This window comes from Corvus cornix, chromosome 1, assembly GCF_000738735.6.
Source record: "Corvus cornix cornix isolate S_Up_H32 chromosome 1, ASM73873v5, whole genome shotgun sequence".
Classification (NCBI taxonomy): domain Eukaryota; kingdom Metazoa; phylum Chordata; class Aves; order Passeriformes; family Corvidae; genus Corvus; species Corvus cornix.
In genome coordinates this window covers 51,172,520-51,188,108 of record NC_046332.1, presented here as the reverse complement: position 1 = coordinate 51,188,108, position 15,589 = coordinate 51,172,520, and the positions used below count along the sequence as shown (strand labels likewise).

General features: G+C 43.6%; 1 protein-coding gene across 1 annotated transcript; it reads right to left on the bottom strand.

Annotated features, from left to right (window-relative positions):
- Positions 1-490: 490 nt before the first annotated feature.
- SERTM1 (serine rich and transmembrane domain containing 1) lies at positions 491-15,099 on the bottom strand. The gene is made up of 4 exons (XM_010400339.4): positions 14,643-15,099; positions 8,067-8,169; positions 4,988-5,078; positions 491-3,396 (listed from the first exon to the last, which is right to left on the bottom strand). The coding sequence occupies exon 4, from the start codon at positions 3,209-3,211 to the stop codon at positions 2,888-2,890; it is 324 nt and encodes a 107-aa protein (XP_010398641.1). The 5' UTR covers positions 3,212-3,396; positions 4,988-5,078; positions 8,067-8,169; positions 14,643-15,099; the 3' UTR covers positions 491-2,887.
- Between the last annotated feature and the right edge of the window lie 490 nt (positions 15,100-15,589).

Sequence of the window (15,589 nt, the reverse complement as noted above, 5' to 3'; positions counted from 1 at the left end):
TCTGACCACTTCAGGGCTGACCAAAAGTTAAGCATGTTGATAAGGGCATTGTCCAAGTGCCTTTCAAACACTGACAAGCTTGTGCATCCACCACCTCTCTAGGAAGCCTGTTCCAGTGTTCTCAGGTTAACTCAGGCTCAGATTCTCAGGTGAATTTATTTTCTTCTTATTTTTTTCTTGGAGAACTGGTACTTAGCAATCCTCAAAAATGCTATTGTGCTTTTTGCCTGTGGCTTTTCCTGATGCTATTTTGTTGGAACCTACTTGTTTCTATTCAAATCTCTCCTGAAGAGAACAGATGCAACTCAGCTGAAATGGTGATGACTGTACAATCCCGTATGTCACTGCAGAGTGGGAAAAATTAATAGCATCTAGTAAACAACAAAGCAAAATCAAATGTGAGGTTTCAGTTATCTTTGCTATCTTCTGCAATCTGAAAAATCCTTTTTGTTCTTGTGAAGTTTGACAACAGCTCACTGAACACAGCCAATGGGTTTTCAACAAGTTTGTATTTTAATGTTAAATGTCTCTATATCTGCAAGTATAAACACATTGCTGGGAACAAATACCCATCTCAACCTGTGGTCTCATCTCTGATTTTGATTAAATTCCTCCATTTGCAGCAAAGGAAGCAACAAATTTACAACTTTGTCAGTAAGGCAAAATAGTTGAGCAATTGTTGTGTCTTCATTTACAGCTCATTTATTTTTATCTACCAGTCAACATACAAATGCATTGTTACAGGTTGGGATTTCAAAGAGCTTTGAGAAGGGAAATAATGTTCCCTAATCCCTTTTAAATAGCTACCTCTTCTTTCAAGGCCAATTGTCAATTACAGTGAAAAGTGACATACAAGAAACTTTTGTCTAGATGAATAAAATACTCAAGCAGTAATACATTCATCAAACCCGTTTGGCTCAGGGAGTCTGCAGGCTTCCACTCTTTATTAGTCAGCAAGTTCTTTGACCTCTGTAAGGAGCTAATCACCACCGTAAGTCATTACCACTTACCATACTGCATGTCCACTTTTAAAAATTGAAAACACCAACTCCAGCATCTTCTGTATTGTTTGGCAACAGCAGCTGTATTTCTAATGACTATATTTACAGCAGGCCTTCCAAATTTGTATTTTAAAGCCTGTGTAGTTAATGGCAGAGTCTGTCTTGTTTATGAATGCAGTGGCAGCTCAGCAAGTATCATAAGTGTGTTTGGGAAGTGTTCCCTAACCCCTTGGCCTGCTGGGCAGTAGTGCCAGGTGAGGGGAGGGCAGCTGCTCCTGCTGAGACCATCCCATCTCCCAGAGTTACACCTGTGTTTTGTCAGTAACAGAAATGGCAGTGACTTTGCCATACCTCTCCTCAGGTCTCTCCAGTGACTTGGATCCAGCCATGAGAGCAAAATTTGCCTGGGCTTGAGTGGCAGGATGGAGCTGTGCTCACACAGTGCAGTAAGGCAATAAGGAATTGCACCACAGTCTGGGGCTGCAGTTCTAGCAGGTCACACTTGGCACTTCAAATCACTACTTTGAATATTTGGCTTGATTTAAAGCCCAGCTAATCACAGGATCCAGTTCACAAAGCTGCTCATTATTTTACTGCAGAAATTGAGTGACATGTTATGTTTTGAGCAGGGGAAATGATAACCCAGAAAACGGCATGGAAAAGAGGAATGAGATTGTGAAACATCATCCATTTCTCTTCCTCTCTCTCTGGCCTTTCCTTATGCTGATGGAGAAAAGTGGCAGAGCCACTGCCATTTTCCTGCCCATCCCTTCCTACCCTCTGCAGGTACACCTTGCACTTCCTGCAGGTCAGAGCACAGGTCTGCCAGGCCATTATGCAGATCCCTGTGTCGCCCTCCACCCCACTGTGCATTTCTGAAATTACAGGACAAACCTGGCCCAGAAAATCCTCACCAGTAAAGCAATTTCTGGCCCTGCTGGCCCTGCTCATGTGAGTACAAACATCATGTGCCTAAAGGACAGTTTAGGAACTCTTCACTTGCTACCTGTATTTGTTGAATGCAGGTCTTTTACAAGAAACCACTGGTTTGTCCTGGTATCCAGTAAGAATAAGCTGCAGTATCAGTGAAGAATGAAAAGGAGTTGTGTGGTTATTTGTGATTCAACAGCGAAAGCTGCCCCCTGGAGGAACAAGTCATTAGGCAAATGAGATAAAGAGATGCAACAGGGTCCAAAAATACCTCCACACATTCAACAGTGAGCATCGTTATTGTAGTCACTTTACTAAGTTAACCAAAGAGACTCAAAAACTGAAATACAGACTTTGTACAGAATGAGTTGGGAGTACAAAGAAAAAAAATCAACATTCTTCAAGAATTAGTTGTGTTTATAAACATCAATAAATACTGACAAATATGTGAAAATTAAAAAGAAAAAAAGGAAACAGTATCAGCAATTTTAAATTGTCCCAATATTTATAACTTAAGTGGATTTTTTTGTACTTTAGCAATAGGGATTTCATCCAGAAGTCCTTATATAATTAAAAAAGGAAAAGAAAAGTAGTCAGCATATTGCTGACACAAGACCAGGGAAGGGGTCACAACTAGAGCAGAAAAATGACACATCCCGTTAGAACTGTGTTACAATTTGGCAGGAATACTCTTAATGAACACCATATATGTGTGAGAAAGAGACAGCATCACTATTACAGGCAAGAAATGATGGTCAGGTGTCATTATCCATTGTCCAAAATGAAAATTAGTTAAAGGGGAAATGGAGACTAGAAAAGGAAAGGGGAAAAAAAATGAGGAAACTTTTAAAAACACCTCTTGATAATAGTCTCCTAAGGCAAATGTTACATGCACTACCTTCCCAAGAAACTAGACAAAGCTCTTCCATTCCTCCTATGTTTCCTTTCATTTATTTTCATGAAGAAAGGTTTGAGAGAGCAGAGCGCTGGGAAGAAATACTGCAAACCTCTAAATTAGTGAACGAACTTCCAGCATCGCTATTGTATTCAGGGTATGAGGAACTGGAAGAAATTATGTTTTTCAGCCTCTGAAGTGCAATGATCAGTAGCAAAAGGAGAAAAGCTAAGAGACTAAGGAATATAGAAACATAGACATAGACGTTGGATAAACGGCCAGGTGATGAATCCACTGAAGTTGAAAGGGAGGTGGGATACAGCTCCAGAAAAGTCCCGTTTTCCATGTTTCCCACAAATCCAGATGAAGGGTCGGGTTCTGACATTACTGGGTTTATGTTTTAAAAATCACAACAGATCTTGTATTTCAAGGGCAGTTTTAGTAGCAGGAAAAGGGTTTCTTTAAAGCGAACATTTTTCCATCACAATGGTGAGATAACAAGTCAGCCAGTGAATGAATTTATCCTTTACTGCTCAAGCCCAGGACAATTTAAGATTATATCCTTCAGAACTGCAAGGGAAAAAAGAAAAAAGAAAGCAAGATTAATTTACTAGCAGATAATGTGCACTCAATAGAATTTAGCTCTTAGGAGTTACATTTCTTAGCTCGAAGATGCAATTCCTAGAGAATTAGCTAGCAATTATCTTTCTATCTCAATTTTCCAAATTGCAGGGATTAGGAGAAATCCTACTGAACCCTAAAGAATTAAAATTGACTCTTCCCAACCAGGAGTTGTTTTAATTGCAGAACAGCACAATCAAAAATGTACTTTATATGGGACAGAAATGCTGGAATCCAAATTTATCTTGTGAAAAAAATCTAGTCAAGGAATGAAACCCCCTCCCAAGACTTCAGCTCCTCAACCTAGAAGAGCAAAGCCACTCAACATCACAGTCAAGGATGAATGCATTAGCCACCTACTCCACAGTGTCTTGCCAGAGGTACCCAGAATTAGAAAATCTGCCAGACCTGCTTTCTTACTGTATATTTAGAAAATGTTTTGAATGGTTTCAAATATCAAAATGCACCTCGCTGTAAATCCCCCATGGGGATCTCAATGCACCTTCTGACACCTACAAGCAAAACCCCCAGGAATGGGCAGCCCTGCCAGCCCAGCAAGCATGACAGGGCTATCTAAGGGCTATGGAGAAAAGGTTACATCCCAGATGTTGTTTTATTGTTTATTTATTGTGTTTGTTGTTTTATAGTGGAGCTTTTGGTGGTCTTAATCAAGCATCCCAATAGCCTACAGATACGCAGGAGTACAGAACTGCATCTGCAAATACCAGATAAAAATATTCCTACCCTTGTGGTGTATAACTCATAGTGATGCATAAAATATACTAAACTAAAGCCATTTTATAACTCTAATAGTATTTAGCCCCACAGGAAACAGTATTTGTTGTACCCCATGAAATAAGTCACACCAGACTGAACAAAGAGAGAGCCTTATGAGATTATACTCCTTTTGAACTGTCTTTAATTTAGTGATATAAAATTAACTAATGGAACAATATGTGTTCCTTTCATGTTCTGGAAGTAGTTAAGTGTGTTATAGCTAATTTATCCTTTTTAAAAGATAGGCTTTGATATAGAAGATGTTTATTCTTAATTACTTGTCATAATGAAAATCAGATCCATTATTAATTGAATTGCTCTATAATAACTTAAGGAATTAATTCACATGAATTCTTTAACATGGCAGAAGTTGAAAGCCTTTAATTTTTTCACAAATTTGAAATATATTACATTCTACTTTTACTATTAGCACTTGGCCCTGGTACAAAGAACAACTTTGGAACTTTTTGGGACTTTTTTTGAAGTTAGTGGAAAATTATAGTATTACGTAGGACTAATCAGAACCTCTGTTAAGCAGAGATATGAGTGCTTTGGTAAATCAGAGCATTTACGGGTCCTACAACATCACCCAGGCTATTTTTTAAATGAGTATTTTGTAGTGAGATCAGAGAGACTGTAAACTCTTATTCCAAATGAAGCCACAAGTAGTTCGTTCAGTGCACCACAGCTACAACTTCAGCTCAGGTTCCTGCTTCCTGGGAGAAGAAGAAGGTAAGTGCCATGAACTGTTTGTCTCTCTTACCCTGATCTTCTTGAAGGAATAAGCCCCACAGAGTCAGATGTCAGCTTCACCTTCTTGCTAGGTAATTGGGTTTTCTTTGCATTCCTGAAAACTAAATACAACAACATCATAACATTTAGCCCAAACCTAGTTCCAAAAAATGACTGGGAATTTTGTCACTGACTTCAAAGTATAATGGCAAAGCTGGCTAACTGCAATAACCCTGTTGTCTTTCTGAGAGCTGTAAACTGACCCAGGAAATGAACTAAGGAGGCAAAGTTTTCACATTCTGTAGTGGTCCCTGCCTTTCCCTCATCTATTTATGGAAAGCTGAGTTGGTGTAAGGCAAAGAATGAGTTTCAAGTGTTGTTCTTGAATGACTACAGATGGAGAGGAACTCTAACTGTCTGACTGGAGAAGGCTTTCCAACTAACCACTCTTGAAAGCTCCTGGGACAGGAGAACTGGCACCTGTCTGCTGGGGACTCAGATTTTGGGGTGTAGCTGGATCTGGATTACTTTGTCAAAGGCACCTCTGCAATGCTGGGACAGGGTTGTGTGATTTGAGGAGGCTTCCTGAGTATGGAGTGCAGCCTCACGGTTGAAAGCTCCAGATCATACTCTGCCTTTCTGACAATGGCTGAGTTTTCCTGCTGCTATTGCTCCATTTTTACACAGCCTTGCTACTCTGATGGACAATCTGCCTAAAAGATGCACAAAAATTTCAGTAAATCAATTCAAAGATTTCAGTAAGACAATCCGCTGTTCCAAAAGGCACAGACTCTACCTCCAACACTCTGCTGGTTTTAGATGCACAAAAGAGCAAAACCTTGTCCTGCTGCTCTGGTCCTCAAATATGAGGGTTGGCACAAAAGGAAAGGCTCTCCTAGACACTTGGTGTCATTTGTACATCCTGCCTTTTGAATCAGAGCCACTATTTAGGTATATTCTTCCAGCTGTGCATTGTTTCTCCATTCATGTCTTTGGTATAAGTAACCTTTCGCAGGTGAAGACAACCACTCTTATTCCAGGGGTAAGCCAACTTGGCAGATACTGTAGGCAGGCTTAGTTGGAGTTTTTCATATTTCCTCTTATCCCATGGTAAGTGGGAGATGGGCAAGGTGGCATTCACCAGAAGAAGGGCAAACTGGGCAGGTGAGGGATCAGGCAAGGCATCACTGTGTAAGAGGCCAGCCCCAGGTACCAGGCAGTACCACGCCTGGGCAGCCATGCCAAAGCTATCCACTACTTGCATATCTGATGGAACATGCCAAAAAATCAATTTTGTAAGAAAATGCAGATGTGGTCAGGAGCAGAGCCCTCACAATTAGCATATGCCCCAAGTGCCAAATTATATGTAACATATGTAATTTAATCTTTAGCACTGCTAAGACAGTAGCCATCTCCCAGTTCAGACTAAAGTGAATATTAAACGAGACTGCAACACTCTCCAGGATGGCATGAACAGAGCCATTTACAGTGTTGTAAATGCTTTACTGTCTGTATTGTATTTCTTCACATATCTTGATGCAACAACTCTTCTTCTCCAGGCTCAGTCAGATATAATTTAATGGTGTGTACTCACACCACTGAAACCCTAAAATTTGAGGAACAGGCAGCAAAGATAAGTCTGGTAGACTCAAATTCTTGTGAGTTTATCAGCCACAGAAAGGCACTTTGTTTTCTTGGTTCTTCCTGTATTTTTGTGACTACAAGCTGAGAAATACCTTGGCTGTTTCAGAGTCTTCAAAATATTAAGCAGAGAGACAAACTGACATGAAAGAAAATCAGCATTTTTGTATTACATAAACTAACGTTTTGTCTCAATCTCCTATGAACTTTCTTTACAGGTAGAAGGTATCCTGGACAGCCCTTATTGTAAACATCTAACAGAGGAGATCTTAATTTGCCTTTAGCACAGTTAAAACAGAGAGGTCCCTTGTCTGGCCTAATTTCAATATTCTGTTAACAGGGCAGGAAGAGCAGGAGGAAGATTGTGCAGGTTCCCAGGTGATATGGTGATGCCTGTTCTAAGATAAGACCTACTCATCCCTAAATATGGGTCACCCCTCCAGTTCTGCTGACATAGTGATTGGTTCCAAAAACTGGCAGCAAGTTTTCACTAGACTGATACATGTATGAAGGCCAGGGAGCTCCTGGTTTAATTCTTTCATCTTCCCCCTCACCGTCTTTGTTTTCTACATTTATTTCCTTCCTATATTACCAATATTGCCCTTCCAGCAAACATGTAACACAAAGCATTTAATGCCAAACATACAAAAGTATGTTTGCAAGCTCATACTAAAGGGCTGAGTGAATTTTACATACCAGGAACACTTCAGCCTTGAAAGGTAATATGCTCTAGACTGGAAAAATGTAGCAGTTTAACATCATGCAACTAAATAAGACAGTAGCTCTAGACAGAAAAAAAGAAAAAAGCAACATTTTGTTCCATTGAAAAGGTAGGTAGGAAAGGCAAAGAATGACATCTAGCTTGCAGTTTACCAAGAATATTATTCTTAATACTTCTTCTTCTTGGATACATGCCTTTGTCAATTAAAAGACCACAAGTAAGTAGGATGCTTCTTTTTCCCATTAGAGATGGACCTTCCAGGAGCAGAGAATCCCTTTCCCACTCTGCCTGGGAAACAGGATCAATAGCCAACTGACTCAATAAAATAGAGCACAGAAGGAAAAGAAAAACTATTTCCTGCCACAAGCAAAGTTTTCCTTTTAATTTATGATCTAATTTCATTTTTTATTATGATTTAATATGATTTAAATTTATGTCTTTGAAAATCTAAGAAGACAAGTGCCCAGATGGCTTGGTTACAGGTTAAAATCAAGTTATAATTTGTTTGGGGGTTTGTGTGGGGCTGGAAAAAGGAAACTCTCAGAGCCATAAGGATACTTAGATTGATTCAGATAGGCTCCAATGATTCTCTAATTTACATTTCCCATGGATCTGCTGATTATAGAGTCATTCTTATCAACATAAAGCAAAGATGTTGTGACCTGGGATCAGACCTAGAACCTGTGAGTTAAATCTGGTCTTTAAAAGTAAAAGAAAAATGAGCAAGGAGAAAGAATAAAATACTTACAAGCAGGAAGAAGATACAGAAATAGAAGCCGATTGTCCAATGCGGAAGATGTGGTTGGTGATCACGCCCGAATCTAAAGGGACTGCATGCATGAGAAAAGCCCCTATAAAAAAGCAAATAAAAGCAGAAGAGTTTAGTAATAACTACAATTATAATAAAATAAAGGAAGGACAAGTGCTGAATTTTGACTGCTCTTACTGCCAGAAATTTCAGAAAAAACAAAACCAACTGGAATCCTGGCTTGTGTTTTAATCCTGCTAACAACATCCTTCTGCTGCCCAGTTACAGCACGGCATGTACCGTATCAAAACCATGATCCTGAACTCTGCTTTACAGACAGGCTTTGATAACACCTTTCTTTTCTTCTGGAATGGGCTCCAGGACCAAGAAAGACATCTGTTCCCTCACACCTTTTTAAGCACTAGAGCACAGTATCTGCTCTCCAATTCATTTCACATTATACCCTAAAGACTCCTGCCAGGAATCAGGTCTTTTGGATCTCACTTTATTCATTCTCTTTATTTCTGACTATCTGCAGTTTAAGTTTTCACATACCTGAAATACCCAAACTGAGTATATTATATGCACAAGAATAGCTAGAAGAATTTTGTGTGCTACATGCATTCAATACCTAAAATTAAAACACAGCCCCTGAACTGTTTTTAGTAAAATAAATTAAATTTCTTGTGTATGAAGAAACAATCCCAGATGATGCAGATTAAAGCAAAAGAGGGGCCACTTTCAAAAGGATTTTCCTCTCTGGGGGAGAAAAGACATTTTCACAATCATTGTACATCTTAGAGCTCTGCCCCTTCAGCACATTTGGTTTTACTGCGTTAGAGAAGCAGATCTCTGGGGATGGATGTTAATGCATTGTTGTGCTGCTTTCATCCCTTCAGTCACTGAATCACTTACAGTTTAAGCCTCCCCAAATTCAATAAAGAAAATTATCTAGTGCAGCTGTTAAAAAACAGTATTGCTGAAATCCAAATGTTTTGATAACACTGACTATACTAATGTTCCACGCAAAGGGAGTCAGACAGCTTCTTGACCACCTCTTTGTGCAGGACAGGTAGGAAGCTGCAGGTGTAAGTCAGCTGCCCCAGAGATGGACCCAGCATATGCTCTAGATGTGAGGGTGTGCACCCTTGTCACCTTGCCCAGAACTGCTTCTGCGGCTGAGGCAGGTGTAGTACAGGATTCAGAGGGGATACAACAGCCCCTGTATATCTTCTCTCTAGCAAATGTGCCTCACACAGCCAAGAGCTCTACCCTATGCCCCTCAGTTTTGTCTGCTTGTAGCAGAGACCCTTTCCCTCCCCTTTATCCTGGGGGAAAGAGGCATAGATCTCTGCAACAGGGCTGTATCTTCAACCAAGGCAAAGATAAATGATTTTGCTCTTTTGTCTTGGGAGAATTTTTGTTAGTTCATCTCCCCCCATATACACAGAGCACTGATCTTGCCCATTTAGTCCTTCATTCAATACAAGAGTGCCACAATCTCCAGCAAGGCAAGGGGAACAGAGCCAACCAAATTTTGAGCTGATTAAACATGAAGTGAAAAACACAAGACACCCTCGAGGCTTCCTAAGTGCAGGCATTCATATTCAAATGGAAAGTGTACACAGTCAGAAGGGGACGGGTGAGCTTTCAATTATCTTTGAAGAACAGAGAAATATTTGGACCAGAACATCAACAAGCTTATCTTGAGAAGACCCCTCGGCATCACAGTTGTATCCCACAGTCCTTCATCCTCTTGCACCACTCCAATGCCCTCCACAGCTGTTTTCACCATTTCAACTGCAGCAGTAGGCCACAGAAGGATTTGGCCCAAAGAGTGTATTCATTCACTGTGCCAGTAAGATGTGTGAGGAGCAGGGACCTATCTGCTCCCTGTATCTCTCAGGATGTGGAAAGGGGTAAGGAATCTCACTGCTGTACATCTGGGACCTCAGGTGGGAAAATGGGGCCCTCCTGGTCCTGCCTCCCATGAGATCATCAATTTGAATCGCACCCAAAGGACACACAATCACCAAGGAAATCAGTCTCCTTCCTGTGCTGGTTTGTTAAAAATATTTATTTCCCTTTTTTTTTTTTTAATTTCCTGTGAAAAATCACAGGTTGCTGAAAAAAACCCACTCAAAACTCAACAGCCTACTCTTTGCTGACCATAATGATGGGTCGTATTTGATTTCTTGGTGTCCGGTCCAAAATTTATTTGTCATATTGCCAGCCGGAATAACTTTTGTTGCCACTCTCAGCCAAATTCAACCCAGGCAGAAACCTCAAACTGGTTTGAGCTCCTGAAGTTTAATGACAGTGGGTGATCAGGCAGAGAAAACGTGAAGGTTCACACAGCCATTTGGCTGCCCATAATAGCTGTAAATCTTGGTAATTGACTTCTGCAGTCAAAAACAGCCACTAAGGTGTGACTGTCAAAGTAACAGACCCTGGGTGCCTAGCTGGAAAGGAGGTCCAGAGCAAGGTTAGCCAGGGAAGAGGAGAAACCAGCAAGTGTCAGGAATCCCTAACTTCTGCATTTTGTGTAATGACTTCTTGTTTGATTTCTTGCAACCTCAGATTTGGAAGTTTTGTTTGAATGTAAAATTTAGTGTAGTGTAGAAAGGCTGCTTAATGAGAAATGAGAATTCCATTACAACCCATTTTCCTCAGTGGAACGAGTATACGGAAGTATTTCAAGTGCTTGTGCCTTGTTGCCTCCTTTCATGGTTGAGTCATCCCATTCCTGCTACCCCTTCTTTTGGAGGCTGCAAATGGCTGTGTTGAGCATCCCACTAACACTACTGATAAGCTTCTCAGGAGATGCCATCCAGTATGTGTGTGTGGGGCATAGTGGTGATGTAATTAATCTCAGAACAAACAAAAGTTAATCAAGCTTTGCTACCTCACGCCTGACTCTTCACATGGGCTCCTGATAACCACCTTTTGTATTTGCCACAAGCAGACCAGCACTGGACTCCAAAGCTGGGGCCAAATGGCCAGTGCAGTGGAGGGCTGTGCACTGTCTTCGCCCTTCCTGAAGCCACCACACTTCTCATGGGGCAGTGCTTCAGCTCCTGCACATCATTGACTCAGACCAAAGCCTACCAGTTAAAATATCAAGCCCCAGGGCAAGCAGTCCTTGTTATCAGAGCTTGCTTTCATTTTCCATCACATTCATGTGTGAAACAAAAAACTTTCAGTGCTTAGACCCTCAGGTTCAGCTCCAGGTAAACGGGGAAAACCCCTCAAAAATATTAAACATATCCCCTTCATCTACAAGGAATAGAGTTTTAGGAGAAAGTATGGCTAAATCTGGAACTGAATGGACCTCAAGTGTCTATTGTCTCTCCCAGTGCTGCAGCACAGCATCCGGCCCGATGCCAATGCCATGGCTGCACACACCTGAGAGCCTCCGCCTTCCACACTCCATGGGGGCACATCCACTCCTGTATTGGCAGACCTCTGGGCAGACTTCAGCAAGGAGCTCTGCTGAACAGTAAGTGCCCTATAACTTTGCTAGTCAGTGAGGTTACTGGTCCTTAACTAACGAAGCTGTGACCCAGGAAGCAGAGTCCTGAACAATAAGAAAACATTTTTCTATTGCAAAATTCAGCTGACATACTGATTTCAATATATTTTATAAAAACAACTTGTATAAATCACACATTTTATAAATCGCAAATTTTATAAATCCATATCACACCCAAAAATGTCAAGCAGATTTCATTTCAACCTTCTTAGGAATCTTGTCACAATATAAAGCTAGGACAAAATTTTTTACACTTGGTTCAACAGAAATTTCTGTTAATACATCATTTTCAGATTTTTTTTCTCTCCAAAAAAAACACAGATGCAGCACCAGCTACATACTGTACACTTCAAGGGAGTTTTAGGCACAGATGTGCTATCACAGTAACTCCACCCACTGTAACTCTGCTTCCCAACTCGGATACCTCAGCATGCTTTAGCAAGAAAAGTAAGAAAACAGCCTTTGCCTTTGATTCTCTGTTTCCTCCCACTGCTGTAACAGAGAAGATCCCTATCCTCACACCATTCCTTATTTTACCGACACAGGCTGCATGCATGCCCTCCCTCGACAAAGAAACCGTGGCATATTTGTGTGCCTAATATTCACATACAGTCCCTGTTCGCAAAACAGCCTGCAACAACTTAGGCAAAGAAACAACACGATTGCAAAGGGAGTTGCAGCGAGCCACGCTGTGCCGTGCAAGCATAAGGGGGCAGGGTTGCACCTGAAATGCCAAAAAAGAGGAAGTGAGGATAATGTACGCTATGGAAGAAGAGCTTCTGCTGGCGCTAGATAGAGTGATCGCTTCAACAACTGACTCTCAGATGTCCTAGCTTTAGAGGACACTGTTGTGCTCAAATCCAGAGCAAGAGTAATTCCAGTGGCGGGGATGGTGGCAGCACGGGTGAGGGCTTGTCTTAGCATCTCACCAGAGGGCTGCTGAAGGCATTGAACCAAAGCGAGTGTGCTGGGACATTCCAAGGAAAATAAAGGAATGATGGACAAGGTGCCTATATGAAGCTACAACTAAGCACAAGGTGGAGCTCAGAGAAATACAATGATGGCTTGAGGAAGATGCTGAGAGCATAGGCTGATCAAAGCCTAGGGGTATGTCTTGGGAAAGCAGGAGAGTTGGTACATCATGTACGGGGAGACTGTCAAGGACAGTGAAAGCCTGTGGCTGACATGTCCGATGCAGGGGGAAAGGGAGCAGCAGAAGGACAAAGAGGGGAGATGCAGACGAAGTGGCAGGCTAAGAGGTGGGTTTTGCAGCAGTGCCATGGAACGACTATGTCGTAACAGGATTTCCTCTGCACAAGCCCGGAAAAGGAGGCAACCACAGTCATGAAGACACAGGGGGAGGAGTGCTTGCAAAAGAGTGCAGCAGGTAGAGGAGAAAATATATCGACTTTTTAGTATTTAGATTCCAAGTCTCAGACCTATCAGAAACATTGGATTTTTCAGCAACTTCTGAATGTACTCTGTTGTTGAGATAATTCCTCTTCTGCTTCTGCATAGATGGGATGCAAGGAGGAAAGGCTCCGTTGCTTCCTGCCTCTGATGGGGAATTTACAGAATACAACTTATAATTTGCACTGCACCAGTAAGACCCAATTATGAACAGACACACTTGGCAGAGGTGAGCTATCCCAGTTCAGCCTTTTACATCTGAAAAGGTTAACAAAGTGTTCATGGCAATAACTTCCCAAGCCAAATATATTCAAACACATACATGGTGATAGTACTAGATTAGACCTGGATGCTGAAATAGCCCAAGACCCCTTCCCCAGCAGTTCCAGGTCCTCCAGTATGTATCCTGTTGACAGCAAAGCACAGGTACTGGATAGAGCAAGTAGCAGTCTGCAGGCAGGCCAGCCTGTGCACCAGAGCACAGGAGAGCTGGGGAAACACGAGGGAGGCAGGGGTGCCTCTCCTTCCCCCACCTTGGGTGACAGGGATGACCCAGTCCGAGGAAGAGGTGGGGAAAAAAAGGCAACCAGTACACAGCTACAACCAGCAGCCATCCCTAAGGGGAACAAGCCCTTCTAGGCATAACAGCAGAGAGAAGGCAGCTGGTTGGTTTCACGTTGCCTTTTGTTTTGGTCTGTTCAGGCACAGGAAAGTTAGAGTGGGTCCAAAATGACTGTAAAAAGCAAAATTCCAAGGAAACAGACATTGACACTCCAGCTGGATCCCTTATCATAATAAAACTGCCAGCACTATATGCATCTTATATGGTCCAGATTTTACACATTTCTCCTATTCATCTTTCTCCCATTCTGCTATAATTAGCTAAGAATTAAATTTAATAATAGCTAGAATGCATTCCTAATTGTCTTTGCTTATATAAATGTTCATCAGCGTGGCAAATTGTCAGCCCTTTACCACTATTTTTGCAATTTTCCTCTAACTGTTTAGCATTTGCAAGGGTAGGAAGAGTTTGCTTCACTTGATTTCTGTTCCAAACTTTATTACATCTAGCAAGATGATGTTGAAACAGCCTGCAGCTTTTAGGCAGACATAAAGTGTTTGCAAAGGGCACAGTTTTGTGCATCCATCCTGGGTTTTTTTCCACGCTGTGCTGTCTAAGCTCAGCTCTTCTCCAGCTACATTGGATAGGCATGCTACAATTTATTTGCAGAGGGAGCAATTCTTTCCTCATCATCTTTCCGCAAACAATGTGAAAGAGCACACGGGTTCCAGTGTGTGCTTATGCCCGCTGAGCCAAGAATTTGCTTGCACAGTGATGACCCAATGGTCTGCACTATCACACCCCTGGGCTGCAGCATCTTTCAGCAAAAGAAACCAGCCCGTGCCTCCCTTCTCTCCGCATCCCTCCTTCCAGAAGCTGTGCGGCCCCGTGCTGTCCCCACGCTCTCCGAGAGCGTTCCCCTTTTTGCCTCTGCCGAAAGCAATTTCTCCAAACCCAAGAAGCGTTCGTTCAATTCAAGCACTCTGACAACCCGCGAAGTGAGTGAGACTAAAAACAGGTTCTTTCCAAATTACGTTTGTGAACGATCAAGCACAGGCCAAAAAACACGTACCTCGGTTAAACGCTTGTGAAAATCGAACGCCCCTGGTTACAGCACAGGACAGGCAAACCGCTGAAGATGCCCCCTCGGAGCAGCAGCACGGGCGAGGCACGGCGGGACCTGTTCCAGGGCGCACAGCAGCTTCCCAAACCCGCCGGGGACCCGCCGGGACCCGCCTCAGCCGGCGCGGTGCCGCTCGGTGCCGGACAGCGGGAGCGAGCGGCCCCGGCGCTGCGGGAACAGCAACAGCGCTCGGCCGCCGGGCAGCCGTGCCCGCCGAGGCTCCGCTCGCACCGAGGGCACGAACAACGCGCACCGGCTGACGGGCAGGGGGAGAAAAAACCACCCCACACCCGGAGTTTCGACCTCCCTCGAAAAGGCACGGGATGCTCCGGCTCAGGCGCAAGCGGCAGTGCGGCACCTTCCTGCCCGCAGCCGCCCCGCTGGGGCAGCTCCGCTCCCCGCTCCCCGCTCCCCCTGCGCGGCCCCGGGCCCGGCTCCCGCTGCCGTCCCGCGCGGCCGCGGAGGCAGCGCCGCCCCCGGCCCGCCCCTCGCCCGTCCCCGCCGCCCCCGCCCCGGTGCCGGTGCCGGGCCGGGCTGCGGGGCCGCGGCGGGCGGGGGCGGTGCTGCCCCAGCGCCCCGGACCGGGCGGTCTGTGCTGGGGCAGGGACTGGGGCCGGCCGAGTGCACCCTCTGTGTGAGAGCCCGGGCGAGGCTCTGCGCTCACCTGGAAGTGGGGCGAAGCCCCCACCTCGTTGGCGTTAGGGGATGGAAGTCACCGGGTATCGTACAAACCCGCATCAGCACCTGGCTCTTACCGTCCCATGGCTGTCGTACAGCATGCATCCCCGAAAGGAGTAGCCGAGGCTGGTCCTTTCCAAAAAAACCCCATGTTAAGTCTGTATCCCAGCCGGCAGAGCAGCCCATGGGAAATGGGGGCTCCTTTGGAGCAGAGCGTC